Source organism: Urocampus carinirostris, chromosome 12 (assembly GCF_059441175.1).
Source record: "Urocampus carinirostris isolate Australia breed hairy pipefish chromosome 12, RoL_Ucar_1.0, whole genome shotgun sequence".
Classification (NCBI taxonomy): domain Eukaryota; kingdom Metazoa; phylum Chordata; class Actinopteri; order Syngnathiformes; family Syngnathidae; genus Urocampus; species Urocampus carinirostris.
Window position 1 is genome coordinate 30334988 of NC_142360.1, and position 21977 is coordinate 30356964.

The 21977-nt window shown below is 39.2% G+C and overlaps 1 protein-coding gene and 1 long non-coding RNA gene across 7 annotated transcripts in view; one reads left to right on the top strand and one right to left on the bottom strand.

Moving 5' to 3' along the window:
• LOC148355490 (uncharacterized) overlaps positions 1–21977 on the top strand; it is a 68901-nt gene that overhangs the window by 22347 nt on the left and 24577 nt on the right. The gene's annotated exons all lie outside the window — the stretch shown is intronic.
• lpp (LIM domain containing preferred translocation partner in lipoma) overlaps positions 13109–21977 on the bottom strand; it is a 206936-nt gene continuing 198067 nt past the window's right edge. For 5 of the 6 annotated variants that reach the window (XM_088348864.1, XM_088348863.1, XM_088348861.1 and 2 more), the window contains one exon: positions 18459–18660. In XM_088348864.1, coding sequence (XP_088204990.1) covers positions 18478–18660 — 183 coding nt within the window. In that variant the 3' untranslated portion in view covers positions 18459–18477. Of the gene's footprint in view, positions 14427–18278; positions 18400–18458; positions 18661–21977 lie in introns of those variants that run through there. The other variant, XM_088348866.1, reaches the window with a different exon arrangement.

Here is a 21977-nt window from a genome sequence, read left to right on the forward strand (position 1 = left end):
GGAAAGGGCTCCAGCAGTCCCGCGACCTCACCGAGAATAAGCGGTGCAGAAAATGGATAGATGGATATTGTATTTTGGCAAAGCATTTGTTCCCATTGCTACGGTGGCCGATGCTGCTTTAATCCAGTGCACAGACTAAAGTCAATGATAGTACACACAACCTGTGACATTCAGCTGTTTACACACACACATGCACGCATACACACGTGAACTTTGCACCGCTAATCCAGCAAATCCTTAAAACGCATACAAACACACACACATGCACACATACTTCCTCTCCTCCCAAATCCCCTTAATCACAGACGCTTGATCCCCGACAAAAAACAGCCCGCATAAATCAGCTGAGGATAAGTTGAGAGACCTCAGCCAGGGTGAGACAACGTGAGGAAAAAGGGGGAGGGAACAGGCTTTTATTTGATTATTTAAGGAATACGTCAGTTGACATTTGTCCATTTACCTCAGTGAGTAAACGGAAATTGGACAGACAAAAATGACTAATAATAGTAGTGGTACAATAAAAGTGACTTCATTTCATAATTTTCGAAACCCAGTGAGGTTGACGGGTGTCATTTTGGTGTGATTAAATATTATATCTATATATCTATTTTACATAATTTCCCAACTAAAATTTGCTTTACAGTAATCCCTTGGTTTTTCTGGGGTTGTGTTCTAAAGGGACCCACGAAGGAGAAACATTTATTTATCAAATATTCTATAATGCATTAAAACCGTAGAAAAAAAACTGATTTACAGGCTCAAGCATTTCTTTAACTAAAAAACGTACTGTTCCTATAAAGTTTCTTTTCTCAAACAACTTCTCTACTGTCAAATTATAATTATAAAAAAAATCTGGCTGCTATATTGGATTGCACTATACTATATCGCACTATACTTTTGACCCTTTGCATGTGCCAAGTTGCCTTCCCTGGCAGAATGAGAGCCATAACGAAAGAAGCACAGTAGCAGACAGCACTTGAATGAGCATTTGAGTAAAAAGAAATATAAATCACGGAGACGGAAAAAAAATAACGATGGTGCTTTATTGCTGTGGTAACTGACAAGGTTCTAAACCTGATTTGAAATTTTAGCGTATCCCTCTTGATGAAGACAGAAGACGGTAATGTTTATCTGCCATCAAAAAGAGGGACTTGTGCGCCGAAGCACAACACTGGCCGCCCTAATTTATTTCAGGATCGGCAGCAAACATTTTTTACAAGGTACAATTGATTGATTTACAAGCACAGGTGTATGGGGATACTCCATTTACTATACAGTGGTACAGATTGTGTGGACTGATGTCAGGACGATTTGGTTAGATATGTGAATATGTCAGGAGGAAGAAAGTATGGGTCGGTCCTCAATTTCTCTAAATAGCGCTTTTTGTGCTTTCTGATGAGGTCATTGCCAATGGTGTATAACTTTTTTTGTCTTTGTCTGTTTACTGGCCTCACCCCCTGCTTACTACGGTTTACTGCCGGTCGCCATGGTGTCGTCACGTTGTTAGGTTTCGTGTGTGCAAAGGATCAATAAATTCAAAAATGGTTACAGGACACTATCTTTATCTTTGTTTTTTATTTTTAATATTATTGAGAGCTTGTGCACTGTTTCATCATTGTCACAAGTTGCATATCATGTTGCTGACTTTCCCCTCTCTTCTGGGTTGATATGTTAATACTAACCTGGGAGATCTTATTAAAAAGACAGGGTTGGGTAGGACCTTTAGAACAGGTTGGATTTTTACATCTTGAGAGTTTTGTGGGGTTCTCTCCTGTTCTCCTTGCTGGCTCAAAATTCTGCTTTTTTACGTGCACGTTAAACAATGAACGAATAAAAAATATATTTAGAAATGGAACTTGAAATTTATGAAATGTGTACATTTTGATTGACATACACCTATTTGTATTTCGTCATTTTAAACTGTTTTAATACATTTTTTAAAAATACAGCTCATTCAATTTTTGATACCAAATTGTTAGATTTTTTTTCCCCCACCCAGTAAAAAAGTACATTAGTTGACAGTGAACTTAATTTTACATTTCCTACCACCAAACCCATTCTTTTTAAAAATGTTTTTAGAAAAAAATGGTATATAATTTGAACATATTCACTTTTTTTCCCCTCCATGCTCTTCAAGATCGATGAGAATCCATAGTAGGGATGGATATGTGTTAAAATACATTTAAATAATCATTACTTTGCATTATCTGTAAAGGGACAGGTTACAGTATTTGACCACTAGATGTTGATGTATAGTGTAGTGCAACTGAAAATTAGTGTTAAAAGCACAAGGAAAAATACAAACTACTGAGACTTAAAGTGACCAAAACTTCTCATTAAATTGCCCAGCCTTTCTGATCTTTTTCGGTACCCGTGGCAGCAAGATGGCAAACAATTATGTCAGCTCCCTTTAGGTAGGAATAATGTTGTGTAAAAAATAAATGCTAACTTCTCAAACAACCAGTATTTTTGAAAAATGCATGTTTGTATGATAGATCATCTCTTTTTGCTGATTATTTAGTTCATTTTTACTACTATGAGGCACTAAACAATCCACACGGTCCGTTTAAAACAAAATATTTAGTGATGCTTAAAACGGTTTTATTGACTGATTTAGTCTCCATTGGTTAAGAAAAGTTTTTAATTTTTGCAATCTATAATCAAAGTGTTTCAACAACCAAATGAAAAGCAAAATTATAAACTACCAAGAACTACAGATAAATTGGTTTCATCTTTTTGACCATGGGACTAAATTTAATTAAACAACAAAAAAATCTTAAATGACTAAAACCCTAAGCAAATTTGGGATTACATACAAGAAATCGCAATTGTTTATTCCCTCTGTTACGAGCAAAAAGCAACGAAGTCTGGCTGCTGGGAATAATCGTGGTTTTAGTTGTGCGTCCAAAAGATTTACTTTTTAAGAAATAATTGTAGCTCCTATTGCGATCAAATAATTGTGCATCGAGGGAATCAAAGACGGATTTTAAACTTTTTTTTTGTCCAAAGGGAGGAAAAACAATGAAAACACATGTATTTATTACAATAACTGCACTTTGAAAACACAAAGACATTAATCGCAGGAACAGTCAATTAAACGTTATGTGGAGGAAATTGCTATTCATGAAGAAAATTGTATTAATCTTGACGCGGCACCGCTAATTGACTCATTGACTTGATCCCGCACATATTTACATTTAACAGTGCAGCCGGAGTCTGGACCAATTATCATTAACGACGAATTGAAATGCAAATCAACAAACTTTTCAATATGACTTATCGTCACGTGGAGAAATCACGTGAATCGCAGATTTACTCCGGAAATGTAGCTGACGCTAATACTCAGCTAAGATAAGTGGTTAGAATACAACAACGTGCAGTGACGTTCATGTCTTGTGAAGCACTGTCAGATTTACAAAAAATGCAGTACATTTTGTACATAATTTTATTAGCAGGACAAAAAAACAATATATAAACTGTAGCATAGAAAACTTGTTTTATTGTCTTGACGTATTTATTCGTGTATAACGCGCCCCTCTGTTTATTAAAAATCGGTATCAAATTTCGTTTCTCTTTTACTCAGCTCAAACTAAGCGTTGTAAGTGATAAAAGTTGGATACGTGCGGCTATTATTAAAAGTATGAACACGATATGAACATAAAAATGTACAAAATATTTACACTTCAACGACCGATTACTCATCAGATACACCAAAGAGTTGTTTCCCTTGTCATGCTTTTTGTGTTTTTTGTCCTTGTTTTCTCCATTCTCATACATTAGTTTCTGGTACCGTAGATAGAGACAATGCAATAATGAGATAAAATCAAATTCCCTTTCATATGTTACCTATATCACTTGTGGTCTAGTGGTAAGGATTCAGCACTTTCCCTGTTGCAACCTGGATTCGATAGATGGATAGATAAGAATTCATATGAAAATATTTCCGGCAGCACGGCAGTGCAGTGGTTAGCACGTGTGTGGCACAGTTCTGAGGTAATGAGATCGAACCTTCCTCTGTGGAGTTTGCATGTTCTCCCCCTGCTTGTGTGGGTTTCCTCCAGGCACTCACCTAGAGGGAGATGACATCCAGCTGCTACGGGTACCCAAAAAACAAAAACCTGGTGAAAGCTGGGCAAAAGTAGAAACATTTTCATTCTTTCTTGTGATTTTTAGCACTCGTTTTCGGTTGCGCGACAGAATACTATAACATCTAGTGCTGAAATAATACACACTACCCCTTTAACTTTTTTGTTAAGGCAGGGGCCTCAAACTATCATCTTGAGGGCTTCAAAATGGCCCCTAGGCCACAAGTCTGGGAACCCCTGATTTAAGTATTTTACATTTTATATTTCCATGATGACGGTTGAAGCACAGCCTCACGTGCCTCCCCTGGCAGCACGCCAATTCTAGAATAATGACGAAAAGACTATTTGGCATATACATTGCAGTCAAGGTTAAAAAAATAGTGGATTAATTCAGATTTAGCGCAGGGGTCAGGAACCTTTTTGACCCAAAGAGCCATAAAAGCAAAAAAAAAAAAATAAATAAATCATACAATTTTTTTTTTAATCAAGAGAGCCACACCATATACATATTAGACACAATTCAACAAAACCACCAAATATCTCCAGACAAGCACATTTTATTTCACTGTGTCATTTGATCAAATCTATGAAATAATAATAATGCCAGAGTCCGTCTCCCATATCAAAATATATACGACTTAAATTTGTTTCCCTACCCAAGTTACTTAAGAGTGAGGCTCATTTAGACCATCATTTTTGTCCTAAATAAAGGTTTCAAAACAGGGTGCAAGCAAAGTTATTTGTAAAAATTTCCTAAAGACTGCAAACGATAAGGACATCGTCGTATTTACTTTCAGTGCAGACTGCAAGTGCAAGTTAACAGTGTGCTTTGTACTGTGTGCAGAGATCCGCCCACTTCTACTGCAAACCCAATCAATTTGCTCTGAGCGGTTAGCTGGCGTTTTGTGTGTTTTTTTCGAGTGTTTTCTGTGGGTTTTTATTATAACGTATTTCAACAGTGAAGATACATAGTTTAATGAGCTTTGATTTAAAGGATTTCTTGGAGACTTACTGCAAAACCGGGTAATGTTTGTACGACACCGACTGTAAACTGTAGTTTCAAATGTGCACTATATAAACTGGACTAAACCATAGAATGACTTGGTATTGCTATGGCTTAACACGCATCTAAACAACAGTTTAAACCACAGGTGTCAAACAGGCGGCCCGCGGGCCAGATCAGGCCCGCTTAGGGATTGAATCCGGCCCGCAAGACAACACTCAGAAAAGCGCAAGAGAAAAATAAGCTGCAGGTTGAAAAATGTCAACTTAATGTTGCCAAAGCCAGGTGCCTCTCACAAAGACACTGTACTTGTATTTATTTATTTCTCTCTCTCTCTCTTTCCACCCCTTTTCTCCATGTCTCTCTCTTTCACTCTCTGTGTCTCTTTTTCTCTTCCATTGTTCCTCTTTGTCTCTTTCTCTGTGTCTTTGTCAACTTATTTTGCTCTAACTTCCTTTTTTCCTTTTCTCTTTCTCTCTTCCTACTCTTCGTGCTTTATTTTCTCTTTTCTCTGTCTCCCTGTCTTTCTATTTCTCTTTAGATTTCTTTCTTCCTCTCCCTTTCTTTCCCCCTCTCTTACAACTTCTTTTTATCTCTTTTGTTTCTCACGCTCTCTCCCTTTCTTTCTTTCTTTCTTTGTCCCGCCCTCTCTCATTTTCCCTCCCTCTTTCTCTTATTTCTTTATCTCTCTTTTTCTTTCTACTAGTCCGGCCCCCTACAGAATGTTTGTTCTCTCGTGTGGCCCCGAGTTTGACACCCCTGGTTTAAACGAATGATTGGAATGCCCCATAAAAATTTGCTACTGTTAAATTTTATCTCCGAGCCATATGTACTCATGAAAAGAGCCATATATGGTTTGAAAGCCAAGTCAAGTCAAATTTATTTATATAGCCCTTACTCACAAAACTGTCTCAAAGGACTGCACAGGATTACAATGACACAATTACCTGATCTTAAACCAACATGCGGGCAAGGAACAACTCAAAACCTCAAAAAAGGAAAGGAAAAAGAGAAAACCTTGAGAAGGGACCTCACAAGTGGTATCCCCCTTTCAGGATGACCAGGGTGAATTACATTTAGCATTACAGTACACAAACATAGTACACCATTTGAAAGCAATAGGTTCCCAACCCTGATTCAGTGGCTAACTTAGCTTCACTATTGTCAAAGTTATATCGGCAAACAAGTCCTTTGAAATAACTGCTAATACAAATCTAACATTTCAACGTAGGGATAAGTCATTTTTGTAGCTGACCTTTGTCTGGCCTGCCGCACTCTCTCAGTGTGATCCTTGTAGCGCTCGGTTAGCGTTAGCAGAGCGAGCGGCGCCTGCTTGATATTCACGACGGGAACGTCGTAGGGATCCGGGATAAGTCCTTCGACTTTAGCGTCTTACGGGCGGGAGCGCTACGGAAAGGTAACGCGGTTCTCATGATTTAAGGAGCTCTTTTGAGGCGGCACCTCGCGACCTCGAGGCTAAAGAACGGAAAGGGAGAAACTCGCTTTCACTTTTCAACCTTTTCGTTTCTGCACGGAATTGTGAGGAAAAGGCAGAGAACATGGAATGAATGCTAGAGTATCTAGTTTTCCTTGACAGCTACACTTAGAGCTCAAAAAACTTTAGAAGAATTATTTATCCTTTAGTCTTACCTATCACTGATCTTAGTAAAATCACCAAGGCAACAGTTAGCATAGTAGCTAAAATCCAAGGATCAAACGGTAAAAGTTTGAGCGTTAGGTATCCGCCGGCGGCTGAACTTTTGCAGACTTGTGAGCTGCGGACGCCGGTTTGCTTGCAAACATACAGTAGCTTGCAGCAAACGCCAGCGACAGGCAAGCTGTGATCGCCGCATCTTTGATCTCTTCGCCTTCACGGTGACCAAAGGAAATTTTAATCTTGTTCCTCTCATCTCTTTAGAGCTTCGAGGTGGAGTGAAATCCTGCACCTCCTGTGCAGACCACCGCCACACTCCTGGTAAACGGTGCCTTATTTCTCTGTAAACTCGATTGCAGTGTAGACCCGACAACGAATCGATAAAATCGAGCCTGATCCATTTGTCGCGTTGCTTGATTTATGAGCCACGAAGCACGTGCATTGGATCTCGTTGTGAAGTTGTAGGGTTGTAATACCACTTTAATCCAGCCGAGGGCGCCTTAAAGGGTCTTACGTTTTCCCCCCAAAACGTTTTCGTTGAACATCGCATTATTACAAACAAAATTCACATGAAAGAGTCAAACACTACAAAGTTAAGAGTTTTCAAGGGAACAGAAAGTACTGTAGAAATACAGAGAAAATATAGTAAAGTTAATTAAATATATAAAGTAAAAAGAAAAATGAGAATGTTTATCTCATGTGCAGTCCCTTCTCAAGGTTTCTTTACTTTTCTTAAACTAAAGTTTTTGAGTATTTCCTTGCCCTCATGTGGGTTTTAAATCAGCGGATGGTGTAATAATAGTCTGTGGTTTGCATTAATCTGTGGTCTGTGCAGCCCTTTGAGACTCTTTGTAATTAAGGGCTATACAAATAAACATGACTTGACTCAAATGTAAGATTCTTAAAGGCCCAGTGTGTAATATTTTACCACTGGATGGCATTGTTGTCAAATGCAAAGGTAAACCAGTGCCTCAACAAGACGGCAAACAAACATGGCCCGCAGGCCAAATGTGAGCCGTGAGAAATGCTGAAGAAGGCCCGGGAAAATATGAGCTCCTGCGCATCAGAGAATGACTTGCAATTCTTAATCTGCTCACTTGATGTCACCAAACCCAGGCGCCACCTGCAAAGTACCGACTGTAGCGGTATTTTCTGACTACCATTAATCAACCAGAAAACATTGAAGAAACACAATCCAATGTTGTTTTAGTCACAAATGCGCTGTTTAAGGCAATATGAAAAATACCGAATAAAAAAATGACACTTTTGTGTCTTTTGAAGTTTAAAGAAGCTTTAACTCAGTCCAAACTTTTAAGAAAGCGGGACAGATTTGGTAAGCTGCAAAATTCTAAGGGCCGACTATTCAGCCTGGCATTCTTTGAACAGTCTTTAATAAATTGTGAAAGGTTTGAAGTGCTTGCCGATCAGTGCACAAATTTGTAGCTCGCCTTTGGAGCGTTTTTATTTGACTCGGAGGGTCTCGATTAAAAGCACTGCTGTGCTGTTAAATCAGCTTCCAGTTGCTTTGCATTTTTATTTTTTAATATCGCTTGCATCCATTCAAAATGGTTGGAGTAAAGTGTAAAAAGGAGACGAGCCATTTCTTCTGAAATGAAAGTGGAATATGAAAGCTTGATGCGGTTGAGAAAACGGTTGGATCGCTTTTTCGACCACAGATCCACTTTCGACCACAGAGGAGAAAGTCACCTAACTTTTGAAGCTCATATTCCAAAAGTAAGTTAAACTTAACTTTATTCATCTTTATAGAGCATATTATTTTATGACGTGTTTATTTTTTTTTAGTACAAAACAATACAGGTTACTTATACAAGCCTTAAACATACATTCCGTACAAAATATAGCACTGAAGCAACTTACGAACAGATTCAACTTACAATCATTCAGAACATTTTGTTTGTAAGTAGGGCAGCATATGTATAATCAAATCTGACATAATTGAATCATAATTTAACCGTGAGCCTTCGAAAAGACCCCCAGCCCTCCAGCTAAGGCACACTTTTATGCCGTAAATTTACTGTCAGAATGTTTTTTCTGCAATGTGGTCCCTGAACTAAAATGAGTTTGACGCCTTTAAACTAGCACATAATCCAAGCTATCATTAAAAGATCCATCTGAAAACACTCACAAGTTTAGCCAAAATAAACTAAAAGCCTAACTTAACTCACTGAAAAGATGAAGAGGTAATGCGCTAGGATTGTAATTGCAGTCCGAATCGGATCCCCTTTTGACCGTAAACTTTTTCGGCTATTTGTCCCGTGACCCACCCTTTAGATAGATAGATAGATAGATACTTTATTCCCCCCTCGCAGGGAAATTCACATTTCCAGCAGCATCCCTTCGCTGAGAACAATACAATAATAAAGCAAAAGGACACCCGATTTCCTACACCTTAAACCCCTTTTCAAATACTTATGACCTTCCATTTCCATTTCATTCCCCAATCACCTTCAATGTTCCAGCCCTTGAAGTATTAAATGGGATTGAATTCAATATTCTAAAATAAGGCCTAATGTCCAACATCCAATTTTTGAAAGTCATGAAAATGTAAACACATTAATAAGATTTATATTACCGTAAAATCCGGACTATAGAGCGCGACTGATTATAAGCCGCACGCACCACATTTTGCGGACATAGTTAGTTTTGTCCTTACACAAGCCGCACCTGTATATAAGCCGCATGCGCCAACATTTAAAGATGTAACACAGTCACAAGTTTAACCCAAACCTGACTTTAGGTGCCGCAATTGTAACTGCAGATATAGTACACAAACCATCCACCACAATTGGCAACATGAACGGAAAATGATACCGGTAGTTAGAATTTATTGCAAACATTTAAAGTCCAGGTCCCGTTGAAAGTAATCCAATGAAAAAAATGTGTATTTCCAAAGTTAAGGGTGGGAAAAATATATATCCACTATTGTCCGCTGCAACAACAAAGAGATTTAACTCAGCTTTACCCCACTTCCCGTCAGCCCGCGTTTGCTCCGCCTCTTCTTTTTGATTCGCTCGTAGAAAACATATCACAATAAGTCTCTAAAATAAATACATTACAAAAATATACAGTTGCAAATACATATTATACATGGTTACACATATTTACAAATAAAGACACCGAGAGAGTTTTCAAAGTTTTAATAATAATATAACTTTCATCCCAAACCGTGCCTGTGAAAGGTACCACCACGCTACTCCTAACACGCTCGCAACGCATAAAGCGTAGCTGTTAAAAAAAGCCGTACCGCAATTGCGAAATTCACGTTAAACCGTCTTCAGCTTTCTCCTTATAACTGTCGCCATCAAGGGCGTTTTCCTCAAAATTGGAACGAACCTTTGTCATACGGACAATTCGAACGTAAACTAAGAGGAGGCAGATGCAGTCTACCTCGGCGCACAATTCCACCGGTCTAAATCTTACCTTTTGTACTCGAGTGCCGCTGGTGGCCGTTAGAAAAATTACAAATTGGCCGCTTCACTGAATAAGCCGCAGGGCTGAACATTTGGGAAAAAAGTAGCAGCTTATAGTCCGGAATTTACGGTAGTTTGAACTAAAAAGTTTTAGTAACTTTTATCAATTGTTTTTTTAAAATAATTCACCGATTGACTTTTGTGACAACATTGCATGACCATAAGGGAACTAAAAAAAAAAAAATCAATACAGTGATGTAGTTTCAGTCGGGCATTTCTGAGCAGACGCAGGTCTTGGGTCTATCCACATACATATAGCAACTTTGGACAGAGACGTTAACTTTGGACCATAGAAAAGTGTACAATAATGAGAATTGGCTGCCCAACGAACGTTATTCTCCATGGCTTACAGCTGTGCCAGGTATTGTCGATACACGATGTATTTTTTTTGTTTCGTTTGTTCTTTTTTTGGTTGACTTGGTCTCAAATTATTTCAAGTCTTGAATATAAGCTGTAGGAACCCTGTTCTTGTATCTATCTACCGTCTCGCGTTACCTTTTCCCATCCACATCCCATTCGTGGCTTCTTGCACAATAATTCAGCGTACTAGAAGACGTTTAAGGAGAAGGGGTAGAAAGTGGAGTCACGGCGGAATATTTATGCAAAAGGGGGCACTGTATGAAAGGGGAGGGGGTGCAATGTTGGCCGGGGGGCGCATCACTCATCAATTTGTTTGTAAACAACAGATTTATGCGCACTAAAGCGAGCAGAGAGCCGCCGGCGACTTGAGTGGCGCACGCGAATGCATGCGCGAGCTCAGCGATTTTCGGCCCGCAGCTTGTCGAGCCGAGGAACGGCGGGGTTGGAACAGACAAATGACCAGGAAATCTCTCGACATGCTGGCACGGCAACAGCTACTAAAACACATGCAAAAACATGAAATGAGTCACTATCACCCGGTAGGGATGGGAGCAAAAGTTACAATGCTAACAAAAGTTACCAACAGAAAAGATAAAGGAGATTGGATCTGGCAATCACCAAGGGTAGGAAAGCTTATATTCAGGAACACGTTTACAAGCAAAACAGCAAGTGAAAAAACTGAGATCAATATCAGCTTAAATGCTAATACGAATTTCAGAATGATAAATACCTACCATACTTTCTAGACCAGGGGTCAGGAACCTTTTTGACCCAAAAAGCCATAAAAGCAAAAAATGTTTTAAAAAGAAATTGAGAGAGCCACATCATATATTTTCAGAAAAAAACGAAAAAACTGCCAAACATGCGCTCTAGACAAAAGCTAATTCTTCAGCACATTTGATTTCACTGTGTGTCATTTGATGATTTAATCAAATGTATGAAATGATAATAATGCCAAGTCTTGTGTCCCAAGTCAATGAAAATATGCCATTTACAATTTGTCTTCCACCTTCAATTAAGAGTGTTGAGGCAATTTTTTTCCATGAAATTTGTCCTTAAAACAGTTTCAAAACAATGTGCATGCAAAGTTCTTTTGTAAAAATGTCACAAATGACTGCAAACGATAAGCATATCGTCATATTCACTTTGGGTGTAGACTGCACTGAGCGAGAGAGAGAGAAGGAAGTGCCTTGCGCTGCGTGCAGGGATCCGCCCACCTGTACTGCTCACCCAATCAAAGTCGTTTGCCAGCGTTTTTATTAATCAGTTTAAACAGTTTATCGAACTTCTGCATTAAGTTGCTTCGGCTTTATATGGACCAAAATCGGGATGACTTTGGAACGCCACAGAGAGATGTGCAATAGTTACATTTTATTTCGGAGCCATACGTACTCATGAAAAGAGCCATATATGGCTCCCGAGCCATAGGTTCCCTACCCCCGTTCTAGACTATAAGGCGCACTTAAAAAAAAAAAAAATTCAAAAGTGCACCTTATAGTCCAAGTGTGCCTTGTCTATGAAAATATTTTACAAAAAGCTATTTTTGAAGGTGCACTTCTTAATCCAGCTTTGTGGTCGGAAAAATCGGGTCAATAGGTGAAACGCTAGAGGCGGCACGGCGGCTGAATGGTTCGTGTGTTCGCAGCACAGTTCTGAGGTCATATGATCAAATCCAGCTACCGCAGCCTCCCCTTGCGGAGTTTGCATGTTCTCCCTGTGCTTGTGAGGGTTTCCTCCGGGCACTCTGGTTTTCTCCCACATTTCAAAAACATGCATGTCAGGTAAATTGGCCGGGCCAAATGGTCCCAAAGTGTGAATGAGCAAGTGAGTTTTCTGTCTCTGTGTGCCCTGCGACTGTCTGGCAACCGGTTCAGGGTGTCCCCTGTTTGAAGTCCAGCATGGATGGAGGTGAAACACTAATTTTTATTTTTTTTTTTACTTTGTATTTCAAGCTGACACACCCACAAGAGGGACATTGAAAAAAAAAAAAATATTCTAACTATGATTTTTTCTCAAAAAAAGATAACTCACTCAGTGCAGGCTAGTTAACATGCTTACAAACAACGACAAAAAATGTGAGTAATTGATTCTTTTATTAAAGAAGGGGAAAAATTGTTTGCCATCTTGTTTGTTTACTTTGGTCACATAGGGCAAAGGCATGTTTATAAACAAAAAGGCAGCAAGATAACAACACATGAGCATGAAAAAATAACATCGCTTTGACATTTATTCTGTGCTAACCGTTTTGTGCAAGAATCCTGTTTGAATTCGCATAATGCCAAGAAATAAGAAACCGCGGGCGTGCCGTACACTTGGAAAAAAATAATATAAAGGTCCCATACTACAATTCTTTCTTAGTCACAGGTTTTATGTTATTCGAGCCAGGTTAACTTAAGCATTATTATTTAAAAAAAAATGTCCACCCCAAATATCTGCTATATACCTTGCAAAACACTAGAGCAAGAATGGAAAGGAATAGATAAATGTCGTACACTTTTTAGTCAAACTACAAGGCTCTGCCAATAAGCTGTCTTCGTGCTAGTTTAAACTAACTGTAGCTTGCAAATCACATTCTTAGCTTGTCGTACACATGTAATTTCTACGGCGAGTTGGTAAAAAGCCTAGCTTAGCATAAACACAACAAGAATCTGGTAAATATTTTCAACACATTTGAGGATTGGAACACAAATGATTCCGCAGTTAGATAGCATTATGCTAAGTTAAGCTACTTGCTCGCTATACAAGATAACATTTTCACTGATTAGCCTTCTTTATATTAGCGTAAAGGCCGGAAACAAAGAGTTGGACGAAAAACTGAGAAGATGTGCATGCAATTGGTGGAAATGGTGCCAGAGATAGCAATTAAGATTCTTGAAAACAAACTATAACTATTAAAAAACATCTCAAAGTGTCCAATGCAAATGACATTAGCCATGCTAATGGGAAACTTTCCAAAAGCACATGAAATAAAGTTGCATATTTTCGTTCTGCATAGGACACATACATAGTTCATAAGCAATTGCGAAAGTTACACAGCAAGGCTGTTAGCGGAATGTTAGCGTCATTAATATGTAAACACGGTAGATGAAAATTAGACTCAGATGTCAAAAATGTAGATCGATTTTGACCGATTAGCCCTCAGAAATGTGATAATTGATGATCGAGCTTGGACCACACACACTCATAGTCTAATGTTCTCCTAATCAGCAAACCGTATGCTAAAATAAAACGATACCCACATTTAAAAGTGTTTGCAAAGTGAAATACTATAAGTCTGCAGAATATCAAACATTTTATTAAGCTTTTAGGTCGCAGTGCCAAGACTCAGCTGTTTGAGAATCAATTTATGTGTGGCCAATGATTGTGTTGATCGCCATCAAAAACACTGAGCCGCCTAGCTTAGCATGAAAAATATGCTAGCATATTGTTAATAATCAATAGATTTTATTCCCTGATACTGTAAATGTCAGTACTTTAACACACCCTTAGGTATCTTAGGTATCTGTCATTTGAGTTCCCTCTAAGTTATATTCCTAATTAGCCACGGCAAAGTGAAACCAATTTGAATTTCTTTCCCACTTAGCGATGTTTGTGATAAAAAAAGCTCCAATTAATTATTCTGTCTAGTTTCACAACAATGTAGTTAGTATAAATGTTTAAATTGTGTGTGCTAGCAATTCAGCAGGGAAGGATTGGTCGCCGGTTCAGAGGTCAGTGGTGGCCTTGGCGGAGAGCGCCTGGATGCGTCCCGTGTTACAGTTCTTGCACAGGACGTGTCCATCCAGAGGGTAACAGCCCTGGTTGTCACCCTCAGACAGCAGAGTGCCACAGTCCTGCACCCAAACAATGTACATTAGCATGCTAACATATGCTAAACTAGGAAAAATGCAGTGTGTCAGGAGCTCTGAAAAATTCTATTTCGACGAGCTTTTATGCATGCTCGACTTGTATACACTTAGCACAAAAATTACTTTCTGGACGATATGACAATATTAAATCGTGAAGCAGTTAAAGAAGGTTCAAAAATAGAAAGATCGTTAGATCATCTTCAGTTCTCCCATGTAAAGTTGGCTGTTTTTGGTTGTGTATTTCTCAGACTTCCATGCTACAAAATTAACTTGATTAACCTACCGTAAATTCCGGACTATAAGCCGCTACTTTTTCCCCAAACTTTCAACCCTGCGGCTTATTCAGTGATGCGGCCAATTTATGTAATTCTTTTAACAGCCGCCAGTGGCGCTCGAGTACAAAAGCTAAGATTTAGACCGGTGGGATATACTTCTTAGCTTGTGCACAAATTAAATTAGCGTAGACATATCCTCATCATGCAAATTGCTAAAAGAAAGGAACTTTGCGAGCGTGTTGCTAGCGTGTTTTTGAATAAGGGAGCGTGGGACGACGTCTATATGACAAAGTCTCTTACCCATACTGAAGTAAGACGACTTTAACGACGTCAATAATAAGGAGGAAGATGAGGACGGATTACCGTGATTTCTACAAGTACGGTATGTTTTTTTTAAAAGACCCGTTTAATGTGTCGCGAGCGTGTTGCTAGTAGCGTTTTGCTACCCTTCACAGGCACGGTTTGGGATGAAAGTTATAATATTATTATTAAAGCTTTGAAAACTCTCTCGGTGTACTGTCTTTCTTTGTAAATATGTGTAACCATGTATATGTATTTGCAACTGTATATTTTGTAATGTATTTATTTTAGAAACGTATTCTGATATGTTTTGCACGAGCAAATGAGAAAGAAGGGGTGGGACAAACGCGGGCTGACGGGAAGTGGAGTAAAGGTGAGACGTGTTTGTGGACGCAGCCGACAATAATGGATATGTATTTTTCCCACCCTTACCTCTGGAAATATACACTTTTTTCCTTGGATTACTTTCAACGGGCACCCGGACTCTGGAGGTCTGCATTCAATCTTAAGTGCCGGTATCATTTTCTGCTCATTTTGCCGGCTGTGATTTTTAGACTGTATCGGGTATGGGTTAATATCGTGTTATCATTGCGTTATGTCAATGTGGGCGCATGCGGCTAATATACAGGTGCGGCTTGTGTATGTACAAAATCGGTTTACCTGCCGAAATGTAGTGGGTGCGGCTTATAATCAGGTGCGCTCTATAGTCCGGAATTTACGGTATTTTTATATTGCTAATATAAAAATAATCATCACACACACATATTCACGTTACAAAGATCAGTCTATTTATATACGTTTTTCTAATTTCATTTCCTGTTCATGTGTGACGTCAATAAACCCACTGACCGGATGTTTTCAGTTCGCCCGGAGCAGTCGACCAAGATGGCTGTGCAGGGTGGGCTGAGGCATCCACGATGTAGATTTAAAACCTCAATAAGTGTTTTTATCTGAATAATTCTGCCAACAGAGAGTTTATATCTTGAATATCTCTCACATCCCAGTACCTGGGCTTATATTTTTGCGAACACAGCCGCAAGCAAACAACATTGCTTAGGTGTCTTATTTCGCTTCAACCGCTAGAATCACTAATAGTCAATGCTGAAAAGCTTGTTCGCCCCTTATTTGCAGTTCATGCTAGTTGCATGGACCTTGACTATTAATGCTAGCATTGTGGATCCAATTGCTGTTAGTTTTAAAAAAACATAACCACTTGCATCAGTGTAGCAGTTAATGCTCAACAATTATACAGCTCATGCTACTGGCACTGACCTTAACTGTTAACGTTAGCATCGTGGACCCATTTAGTAGACGCTAATGCTAACGATTTTCCATTAATGCCTAATGTAGGATTTAAAAAAAAAAGGTTGTATAGTAAGTAGATACATTTATTAAAATTTCAGTATATTTCTTTTGGTATGATAAGAAAATAAACCTATTAGAAATCAGCTGCCATTTTTTAAAGAGCATGAAAAAAAACTATAGTAGTCAATGCTAAACAACTCAGCCTAGTGGCACAGACCTCAACTATAAATGCTAGCATTGTGGACACGGTTGATAGCGGCAAGAGCTAATGTTTTTGCATCAATGGCTCATCTAGGATTTAAATTAAAGAGTGTCCAGAAATTAGATACAGCTCCTAAAATATCCGAATTTTTGTTTCAGTATAATATGAAAAGAAGATTGATAGAAATTTATAGCTGATTAATTTCTTTTAAGAATCATGAACATTTTGTCGAGTGTACGTTTGGAAAAATAGCAGTTAATGCCTAACAATTAGGCAGCTCGTGCTGGTGGCACAGACCTTACATTTTAGTGCTAACTGACATTGTTGGTAGCTGCTAATGCTAATGTTTTTGCATCTATGCCTCGTGTAGGATTTAAAATAAAGCTGGTCCAGAAAGTAGATACAGTTCCTAATAGGTAATATTTTCTCTCTGTATAATAAAGAAAATGGTTAGAAAGTAGTCGCCCATTTTTTTTAAGAATCGTGATTAAATTTAGATCATAATATTATTTTGAAAAAAATCGCAATATTTTTACCTAATTGCCCAATCCTACTTTCATCACTCGCTTGGTTAGCATGAATGTAAGATTTAGACAAACAGCTGTCCAGAAAGAAAATACATTTCCTAGAGTATCATATTTTTCATTTAGTATAACATGAAAGTAGTTAGAACAAACCGCCATTTTTTTTTATTTGAAGAATGATTAAAACAATTCAGAGTTTTGATCACTGTAGTAGTTAATGCTGAACCATTAAGCGGCTCATGCTAGTGGCATAAACCTTAAATATTAATGCTAACATTAGGGACACAGTTGGTAGCTGTTAATGCTAATGTTTAGCATTAATGCCTCATGTAGGATTTAAACTAAAGCCTGTTCATAAAGGAGATACATTTACAAAAAAAAGTCTTTTTGGGTACAATATAAAAAATGACTAGAAATCAGCTGCCATTTTTAACAAGACGCGTGAAATAAATTGAGATCATAAGTTTAAAAAAATAGCCACTAGTTGCACTGTAGAAGTTAATGCTAAACAATTAAGCAGATCATGCTAGTGGCAGAGGCTCTAACCATTATGCTAACATATCGGACACGTTTGGTAGCTTCTAATGCTAATGTTTAGCATTAATGCCGAATAAATGATTTCAACTTAAGCCTGTCTAGAAAGTTGATACATTTCCTAAAATGTTCTTGTTTTTTTCTTTTTGGTGTAATATGAAAGGAAAATGTTTAGAAATGAGTAGTTTTTTTAAGAATCGTAAGAAAATTGAGATTGTAAATTTGTTTTGAAAAAAAAAAGGTGCTTTTTTTGCCATATTTCCCAACTCTTAACCACAGTAGCTCAGGAGATGGAGCGCTCGTCTTGGGATCAAAAGATCCCAGTTCGAATCCCGGCTCGTCCGTGTTACATGTCGAAGTGTCCTTGGGTAAAACACTGAACCCCTAATACCCCCAATAAGTAGGTTAGCGTCTTACATGGCTGCAATACAAGGCCGCTATTGGGAAATGTGGAGCACATTGTAAAGCGCTTTGGGAAGTCATTGACTTGAAACGCGCTATATAAATGGAGATCATTTCATTTCATTTTACATGCTTGGTTAGCATGAAGGCAAATCAGATCATAATTTATGCTAATTTGATAGGCTATCTGTAGCTTCTAAGGCACTCCAAATTTTAAATAAAGGAAAAGAATCGAATTACTGCAATAACGTAGTAAAGTGAGTGCACTTTATTACATGCGTGACGAAGTACGCACCTCGCATCGGTAACAGTGGACGTGGAAGTCTCTATCCAGGGCCACGATGCGAACAGTCTCCTCCTGACCCGGAGCGGGCATGATGGGCTCGGAACACACACAGCAGCGGGGCGCGAACTTCCTGCTCGGCCGCGAATAACAAAGGACAAAAGTAATGGTGCACCCTCGATTCGTTGCGCTAGTTTAGTTTGCCGCGTGCTCACTTGTGGAAGTCGCGTATGCAGTGGATGTGGTTGGAGGCGTCGACGGTGAAGGGCACGCCGTCCAGGCTGCGCTTGCACACCACGCAGGTGAAGCAGTGAGGGTGGTAGGCCTTGCCCGTGGCCCTCAAGATGCGCTCCATGATGGGCTTGCTGCACATGCTGCACGTCTCCAGCGTGTTCTGCAAACAAACGGGCCAACAAGTAAGGACCCTGCTTGCCCTTATGCAAATAAAAAAAACGGATTTTCTGAGAAAAGAAACAGGATGGGTGATTGCATTTCTAAATACAGTATTTCCTGTATTTTTGCCGTTAACCCTTCCCATAACTGTATTGAGTGATATTGCGCGAACTACAGACCATATACCTATCTATTGAAGGATTTTATATATTTGACGATAAGGGATTTTGTACGATCAAATACAATGCTCGGCCGCAAATAACAAAGGACAATGCAACCTTGTGAAGAATGACGTTTACAAAAAACAGCAGGAACTGGGACGAAGGGCTGATATGATAATGAGCGCTACCCGGCGCAAGAATGGCCTTCGTGACGCAGGGGTCCAGACATAGAGGAGATAAGGTGGAGCCCACGTGGGGAGTCTCTGGCCCGCCCATGGGAGGAGCCGGCACACCAGCTGGCGGGAAAAGGCGTGGGCCGGGAGAACTTCAGAAGATCGGAAAAGATCGAGGGACAATCGAAAAAGAGGCTCGACAAAGACTCAAACGACACGAATTCGGCTAATTCGATGGAATTCGCTTAGTTTATTATTTAAGAAATTAAATCTACCCCCGTGTGAAAATGCCGGTCTCTTATCCGTCTTTTCACAAAAAGAAACAAGCATGCATTGTTAGGTGAATGAAGGTTATGTTTGGTTAATGGAGTCAGATAACTAATTCGAACAATTTGGTAAACGATACACTTTTAATGTATTTATTTCCTAACACTACTGTGTAACACAATCTGTTTCGTATGTGCAGTCTTCCGGGATATTTTTAAGCCACACAGTGTGTAGTACAATGTAGAATGATCAATGCAAATGTGTTCTCTACAAAAGCCTCATGTGTTTGGGTTCATTTCCCTGTGTAGCAGCAGTGGCCAACCTTTTGAGTGGCGGGCCACATTGGTTAAAAAAATTTGCTGCTGAAATATCAGATAATTGTGTGACTGAACTTTGTCGTGTGGCGAATTTCCTTTTGCACTGGCATGTCCTCGTATTGCCTGGCAATGTTGCAGATGGCCTCGGAGCCACAGTGGAGGGTGGCGGTAAATATTTCCACTTTGTGATGACTGCAGGCTTTTCCCTGCCAGAACACTTGGGCAAGTGGCCCGTGGCAGCAGTAACATAAGTCGTGGAGATCAGAAGGGGGGTGTTCGTTTTGGAAGAATCTTGTCCCTTTTTGTTATCACTACTTTGAATATTTGTAGAGGTAAATGGAAAAATCTGTTAAACATATACATTAACTGTAGTTGGTTTGCTCTGTAGTACATGTTGCCCTGGCTATAAAATATATAACACAGAAGGAAAAAACATAGGAATGTAAGTCGCATTTTGCAGAATTTTACCACTCGGGAGTAGATTTTAGTTGATGTTATTGGTAATTATTGTAAAAATAGGAGTTTCAGGAGAAAACAATGAAATAAACAGAGGCTTTTGTAAAAGGATGGATTTCAACCAGAAATTTGGCATCAAAATTGTTGTCCATCCGTTACATGTAAAACATCCAAAGATATGTAATTTACAATTTAGATGACATACAATTTTTAAATAAATATAGAATAGAGGAAACAACACAAATGCGCCTTGAATGTTAACATATTATGAGTTATTCCGATTACTATTGCATGAATAACATACTAAGAAGTTTACCAAAGCATCAGTGTTGCCCGAAATGCCAAATAACTGAAATCCAATGATATCGCAATCCTCCAGATTTCATCAAGTCTACTCACTCCTTGATTACCATTTGAAAAATGCACATTTTACTTCTTGCAGTTTGTTGTCTGCAGAATATGATTTTCTTTTTCGAGCTAATTTTTTCAAGCCAATGGTGAAATAATAAACAATGTTTTTGCAGATTTAGTGCTAAATTAACACATGAAATGAGCCACCAATCAATTTCCTGCACTGCTAATCTTCAGTAGAGTCGCGGGGTTGCTTGAGCCCATCGCAGCTGTCTTCGGGCAGGGGACACCCTGGACTGGTTGCCAGCTGGTCGCAGGGCACACAGAGAGACAACTCACACGCTCAAGTGAAAACGAGTGCTAAAAGGCACAGGGAAGAATATTTTCTGCAGACACTCGTACTGACCAAACCGCGCCACTTTTCTTCTCATATTTTTAGCAAGCCTTTTTCAAAATTTTGGATTTTGGGGGTACCTTAGCAGGAAGATGGCGACAATCATGTCAGCTCCCTCTTGGTGAGCCTCAGTTCATGTCAAATAAATACACATTTCTTGACCTACGAGTATTTTAAAAATATTCACGTTTACATGATAGTTCATATGTTTGTGCTTATGATTCAAATAAAAATATAATTTTTTTTTAATGAATATTTTTTTTTTTTACCAGTTGGAGGCACTAAATACACCATTTTTACAATCTATTGTGATGAGCAATATTTTGAGTTTCGACTTCTAAGCTAGTTAAATGCAGGGTAGCGGTTAGGAATTCAAGCTAAATATCACATGTATCCATACATTTGCACAAATACCTTTGTGTGCAACATTTTTAAAAAAAATACAGGATTTGGTTGACTTATTGGGGACGGCAACATTAATTCCTAAAATATTTTAAGTTGTTGAAGTCCTTTTATTTACGCAATATAAAATCAGTGATGGATACCTTGGGAATATTTCATTTGAATGTGGAGATGTGATACTGGTTTGCCTATTTCCAGGATCTGTTTTCCGCCGTGGCCGTTTTGCGCGCTGGGCCGGGCTAAAGCGCACACGCTCGAGTTGCCTCCCAAATTTGCCATCCCCCATCTCGCCGCCTCACTGTTTCCAAACACGCTTGTGGATGTGTGGCCAACAAGGCGGCGAGTCACGCGCCGGTGGGCCCCGAGCGGCACCACGAAGCCAACCGCATTGGAGAGGTTACTGCCGTGTGCGCTGACATTCCGCGTCTGCGTGCTAATGAGAACCCGGGCAGGGGCGGGGCTAAAGCATCGGGTCGCGTGGTGTCATACCCTCGTTACTGGGGTCAGAGACACTTTGAGGACGTGACACTTGTGTGAACCAGGAATGTACCGTCTTTTCCGGACTAGAATGCGTACCTAATATTCCCAAATTGGCCGTAATATTGAAAGTGTGCTTTATAACCAACCCGGTGCACCTTATAAAATGCAGAATATAGTGGATAAGACTGGGAATGCAAAACCGCAAAACACTGTATGCAACAGTGGAGCGGTGAAAACACAGACACTTAGCCACTAGACAACCAGTGATACAGATGAGGTATGAAAAAGCATTAAATATGACCTCATCATCACAAAGT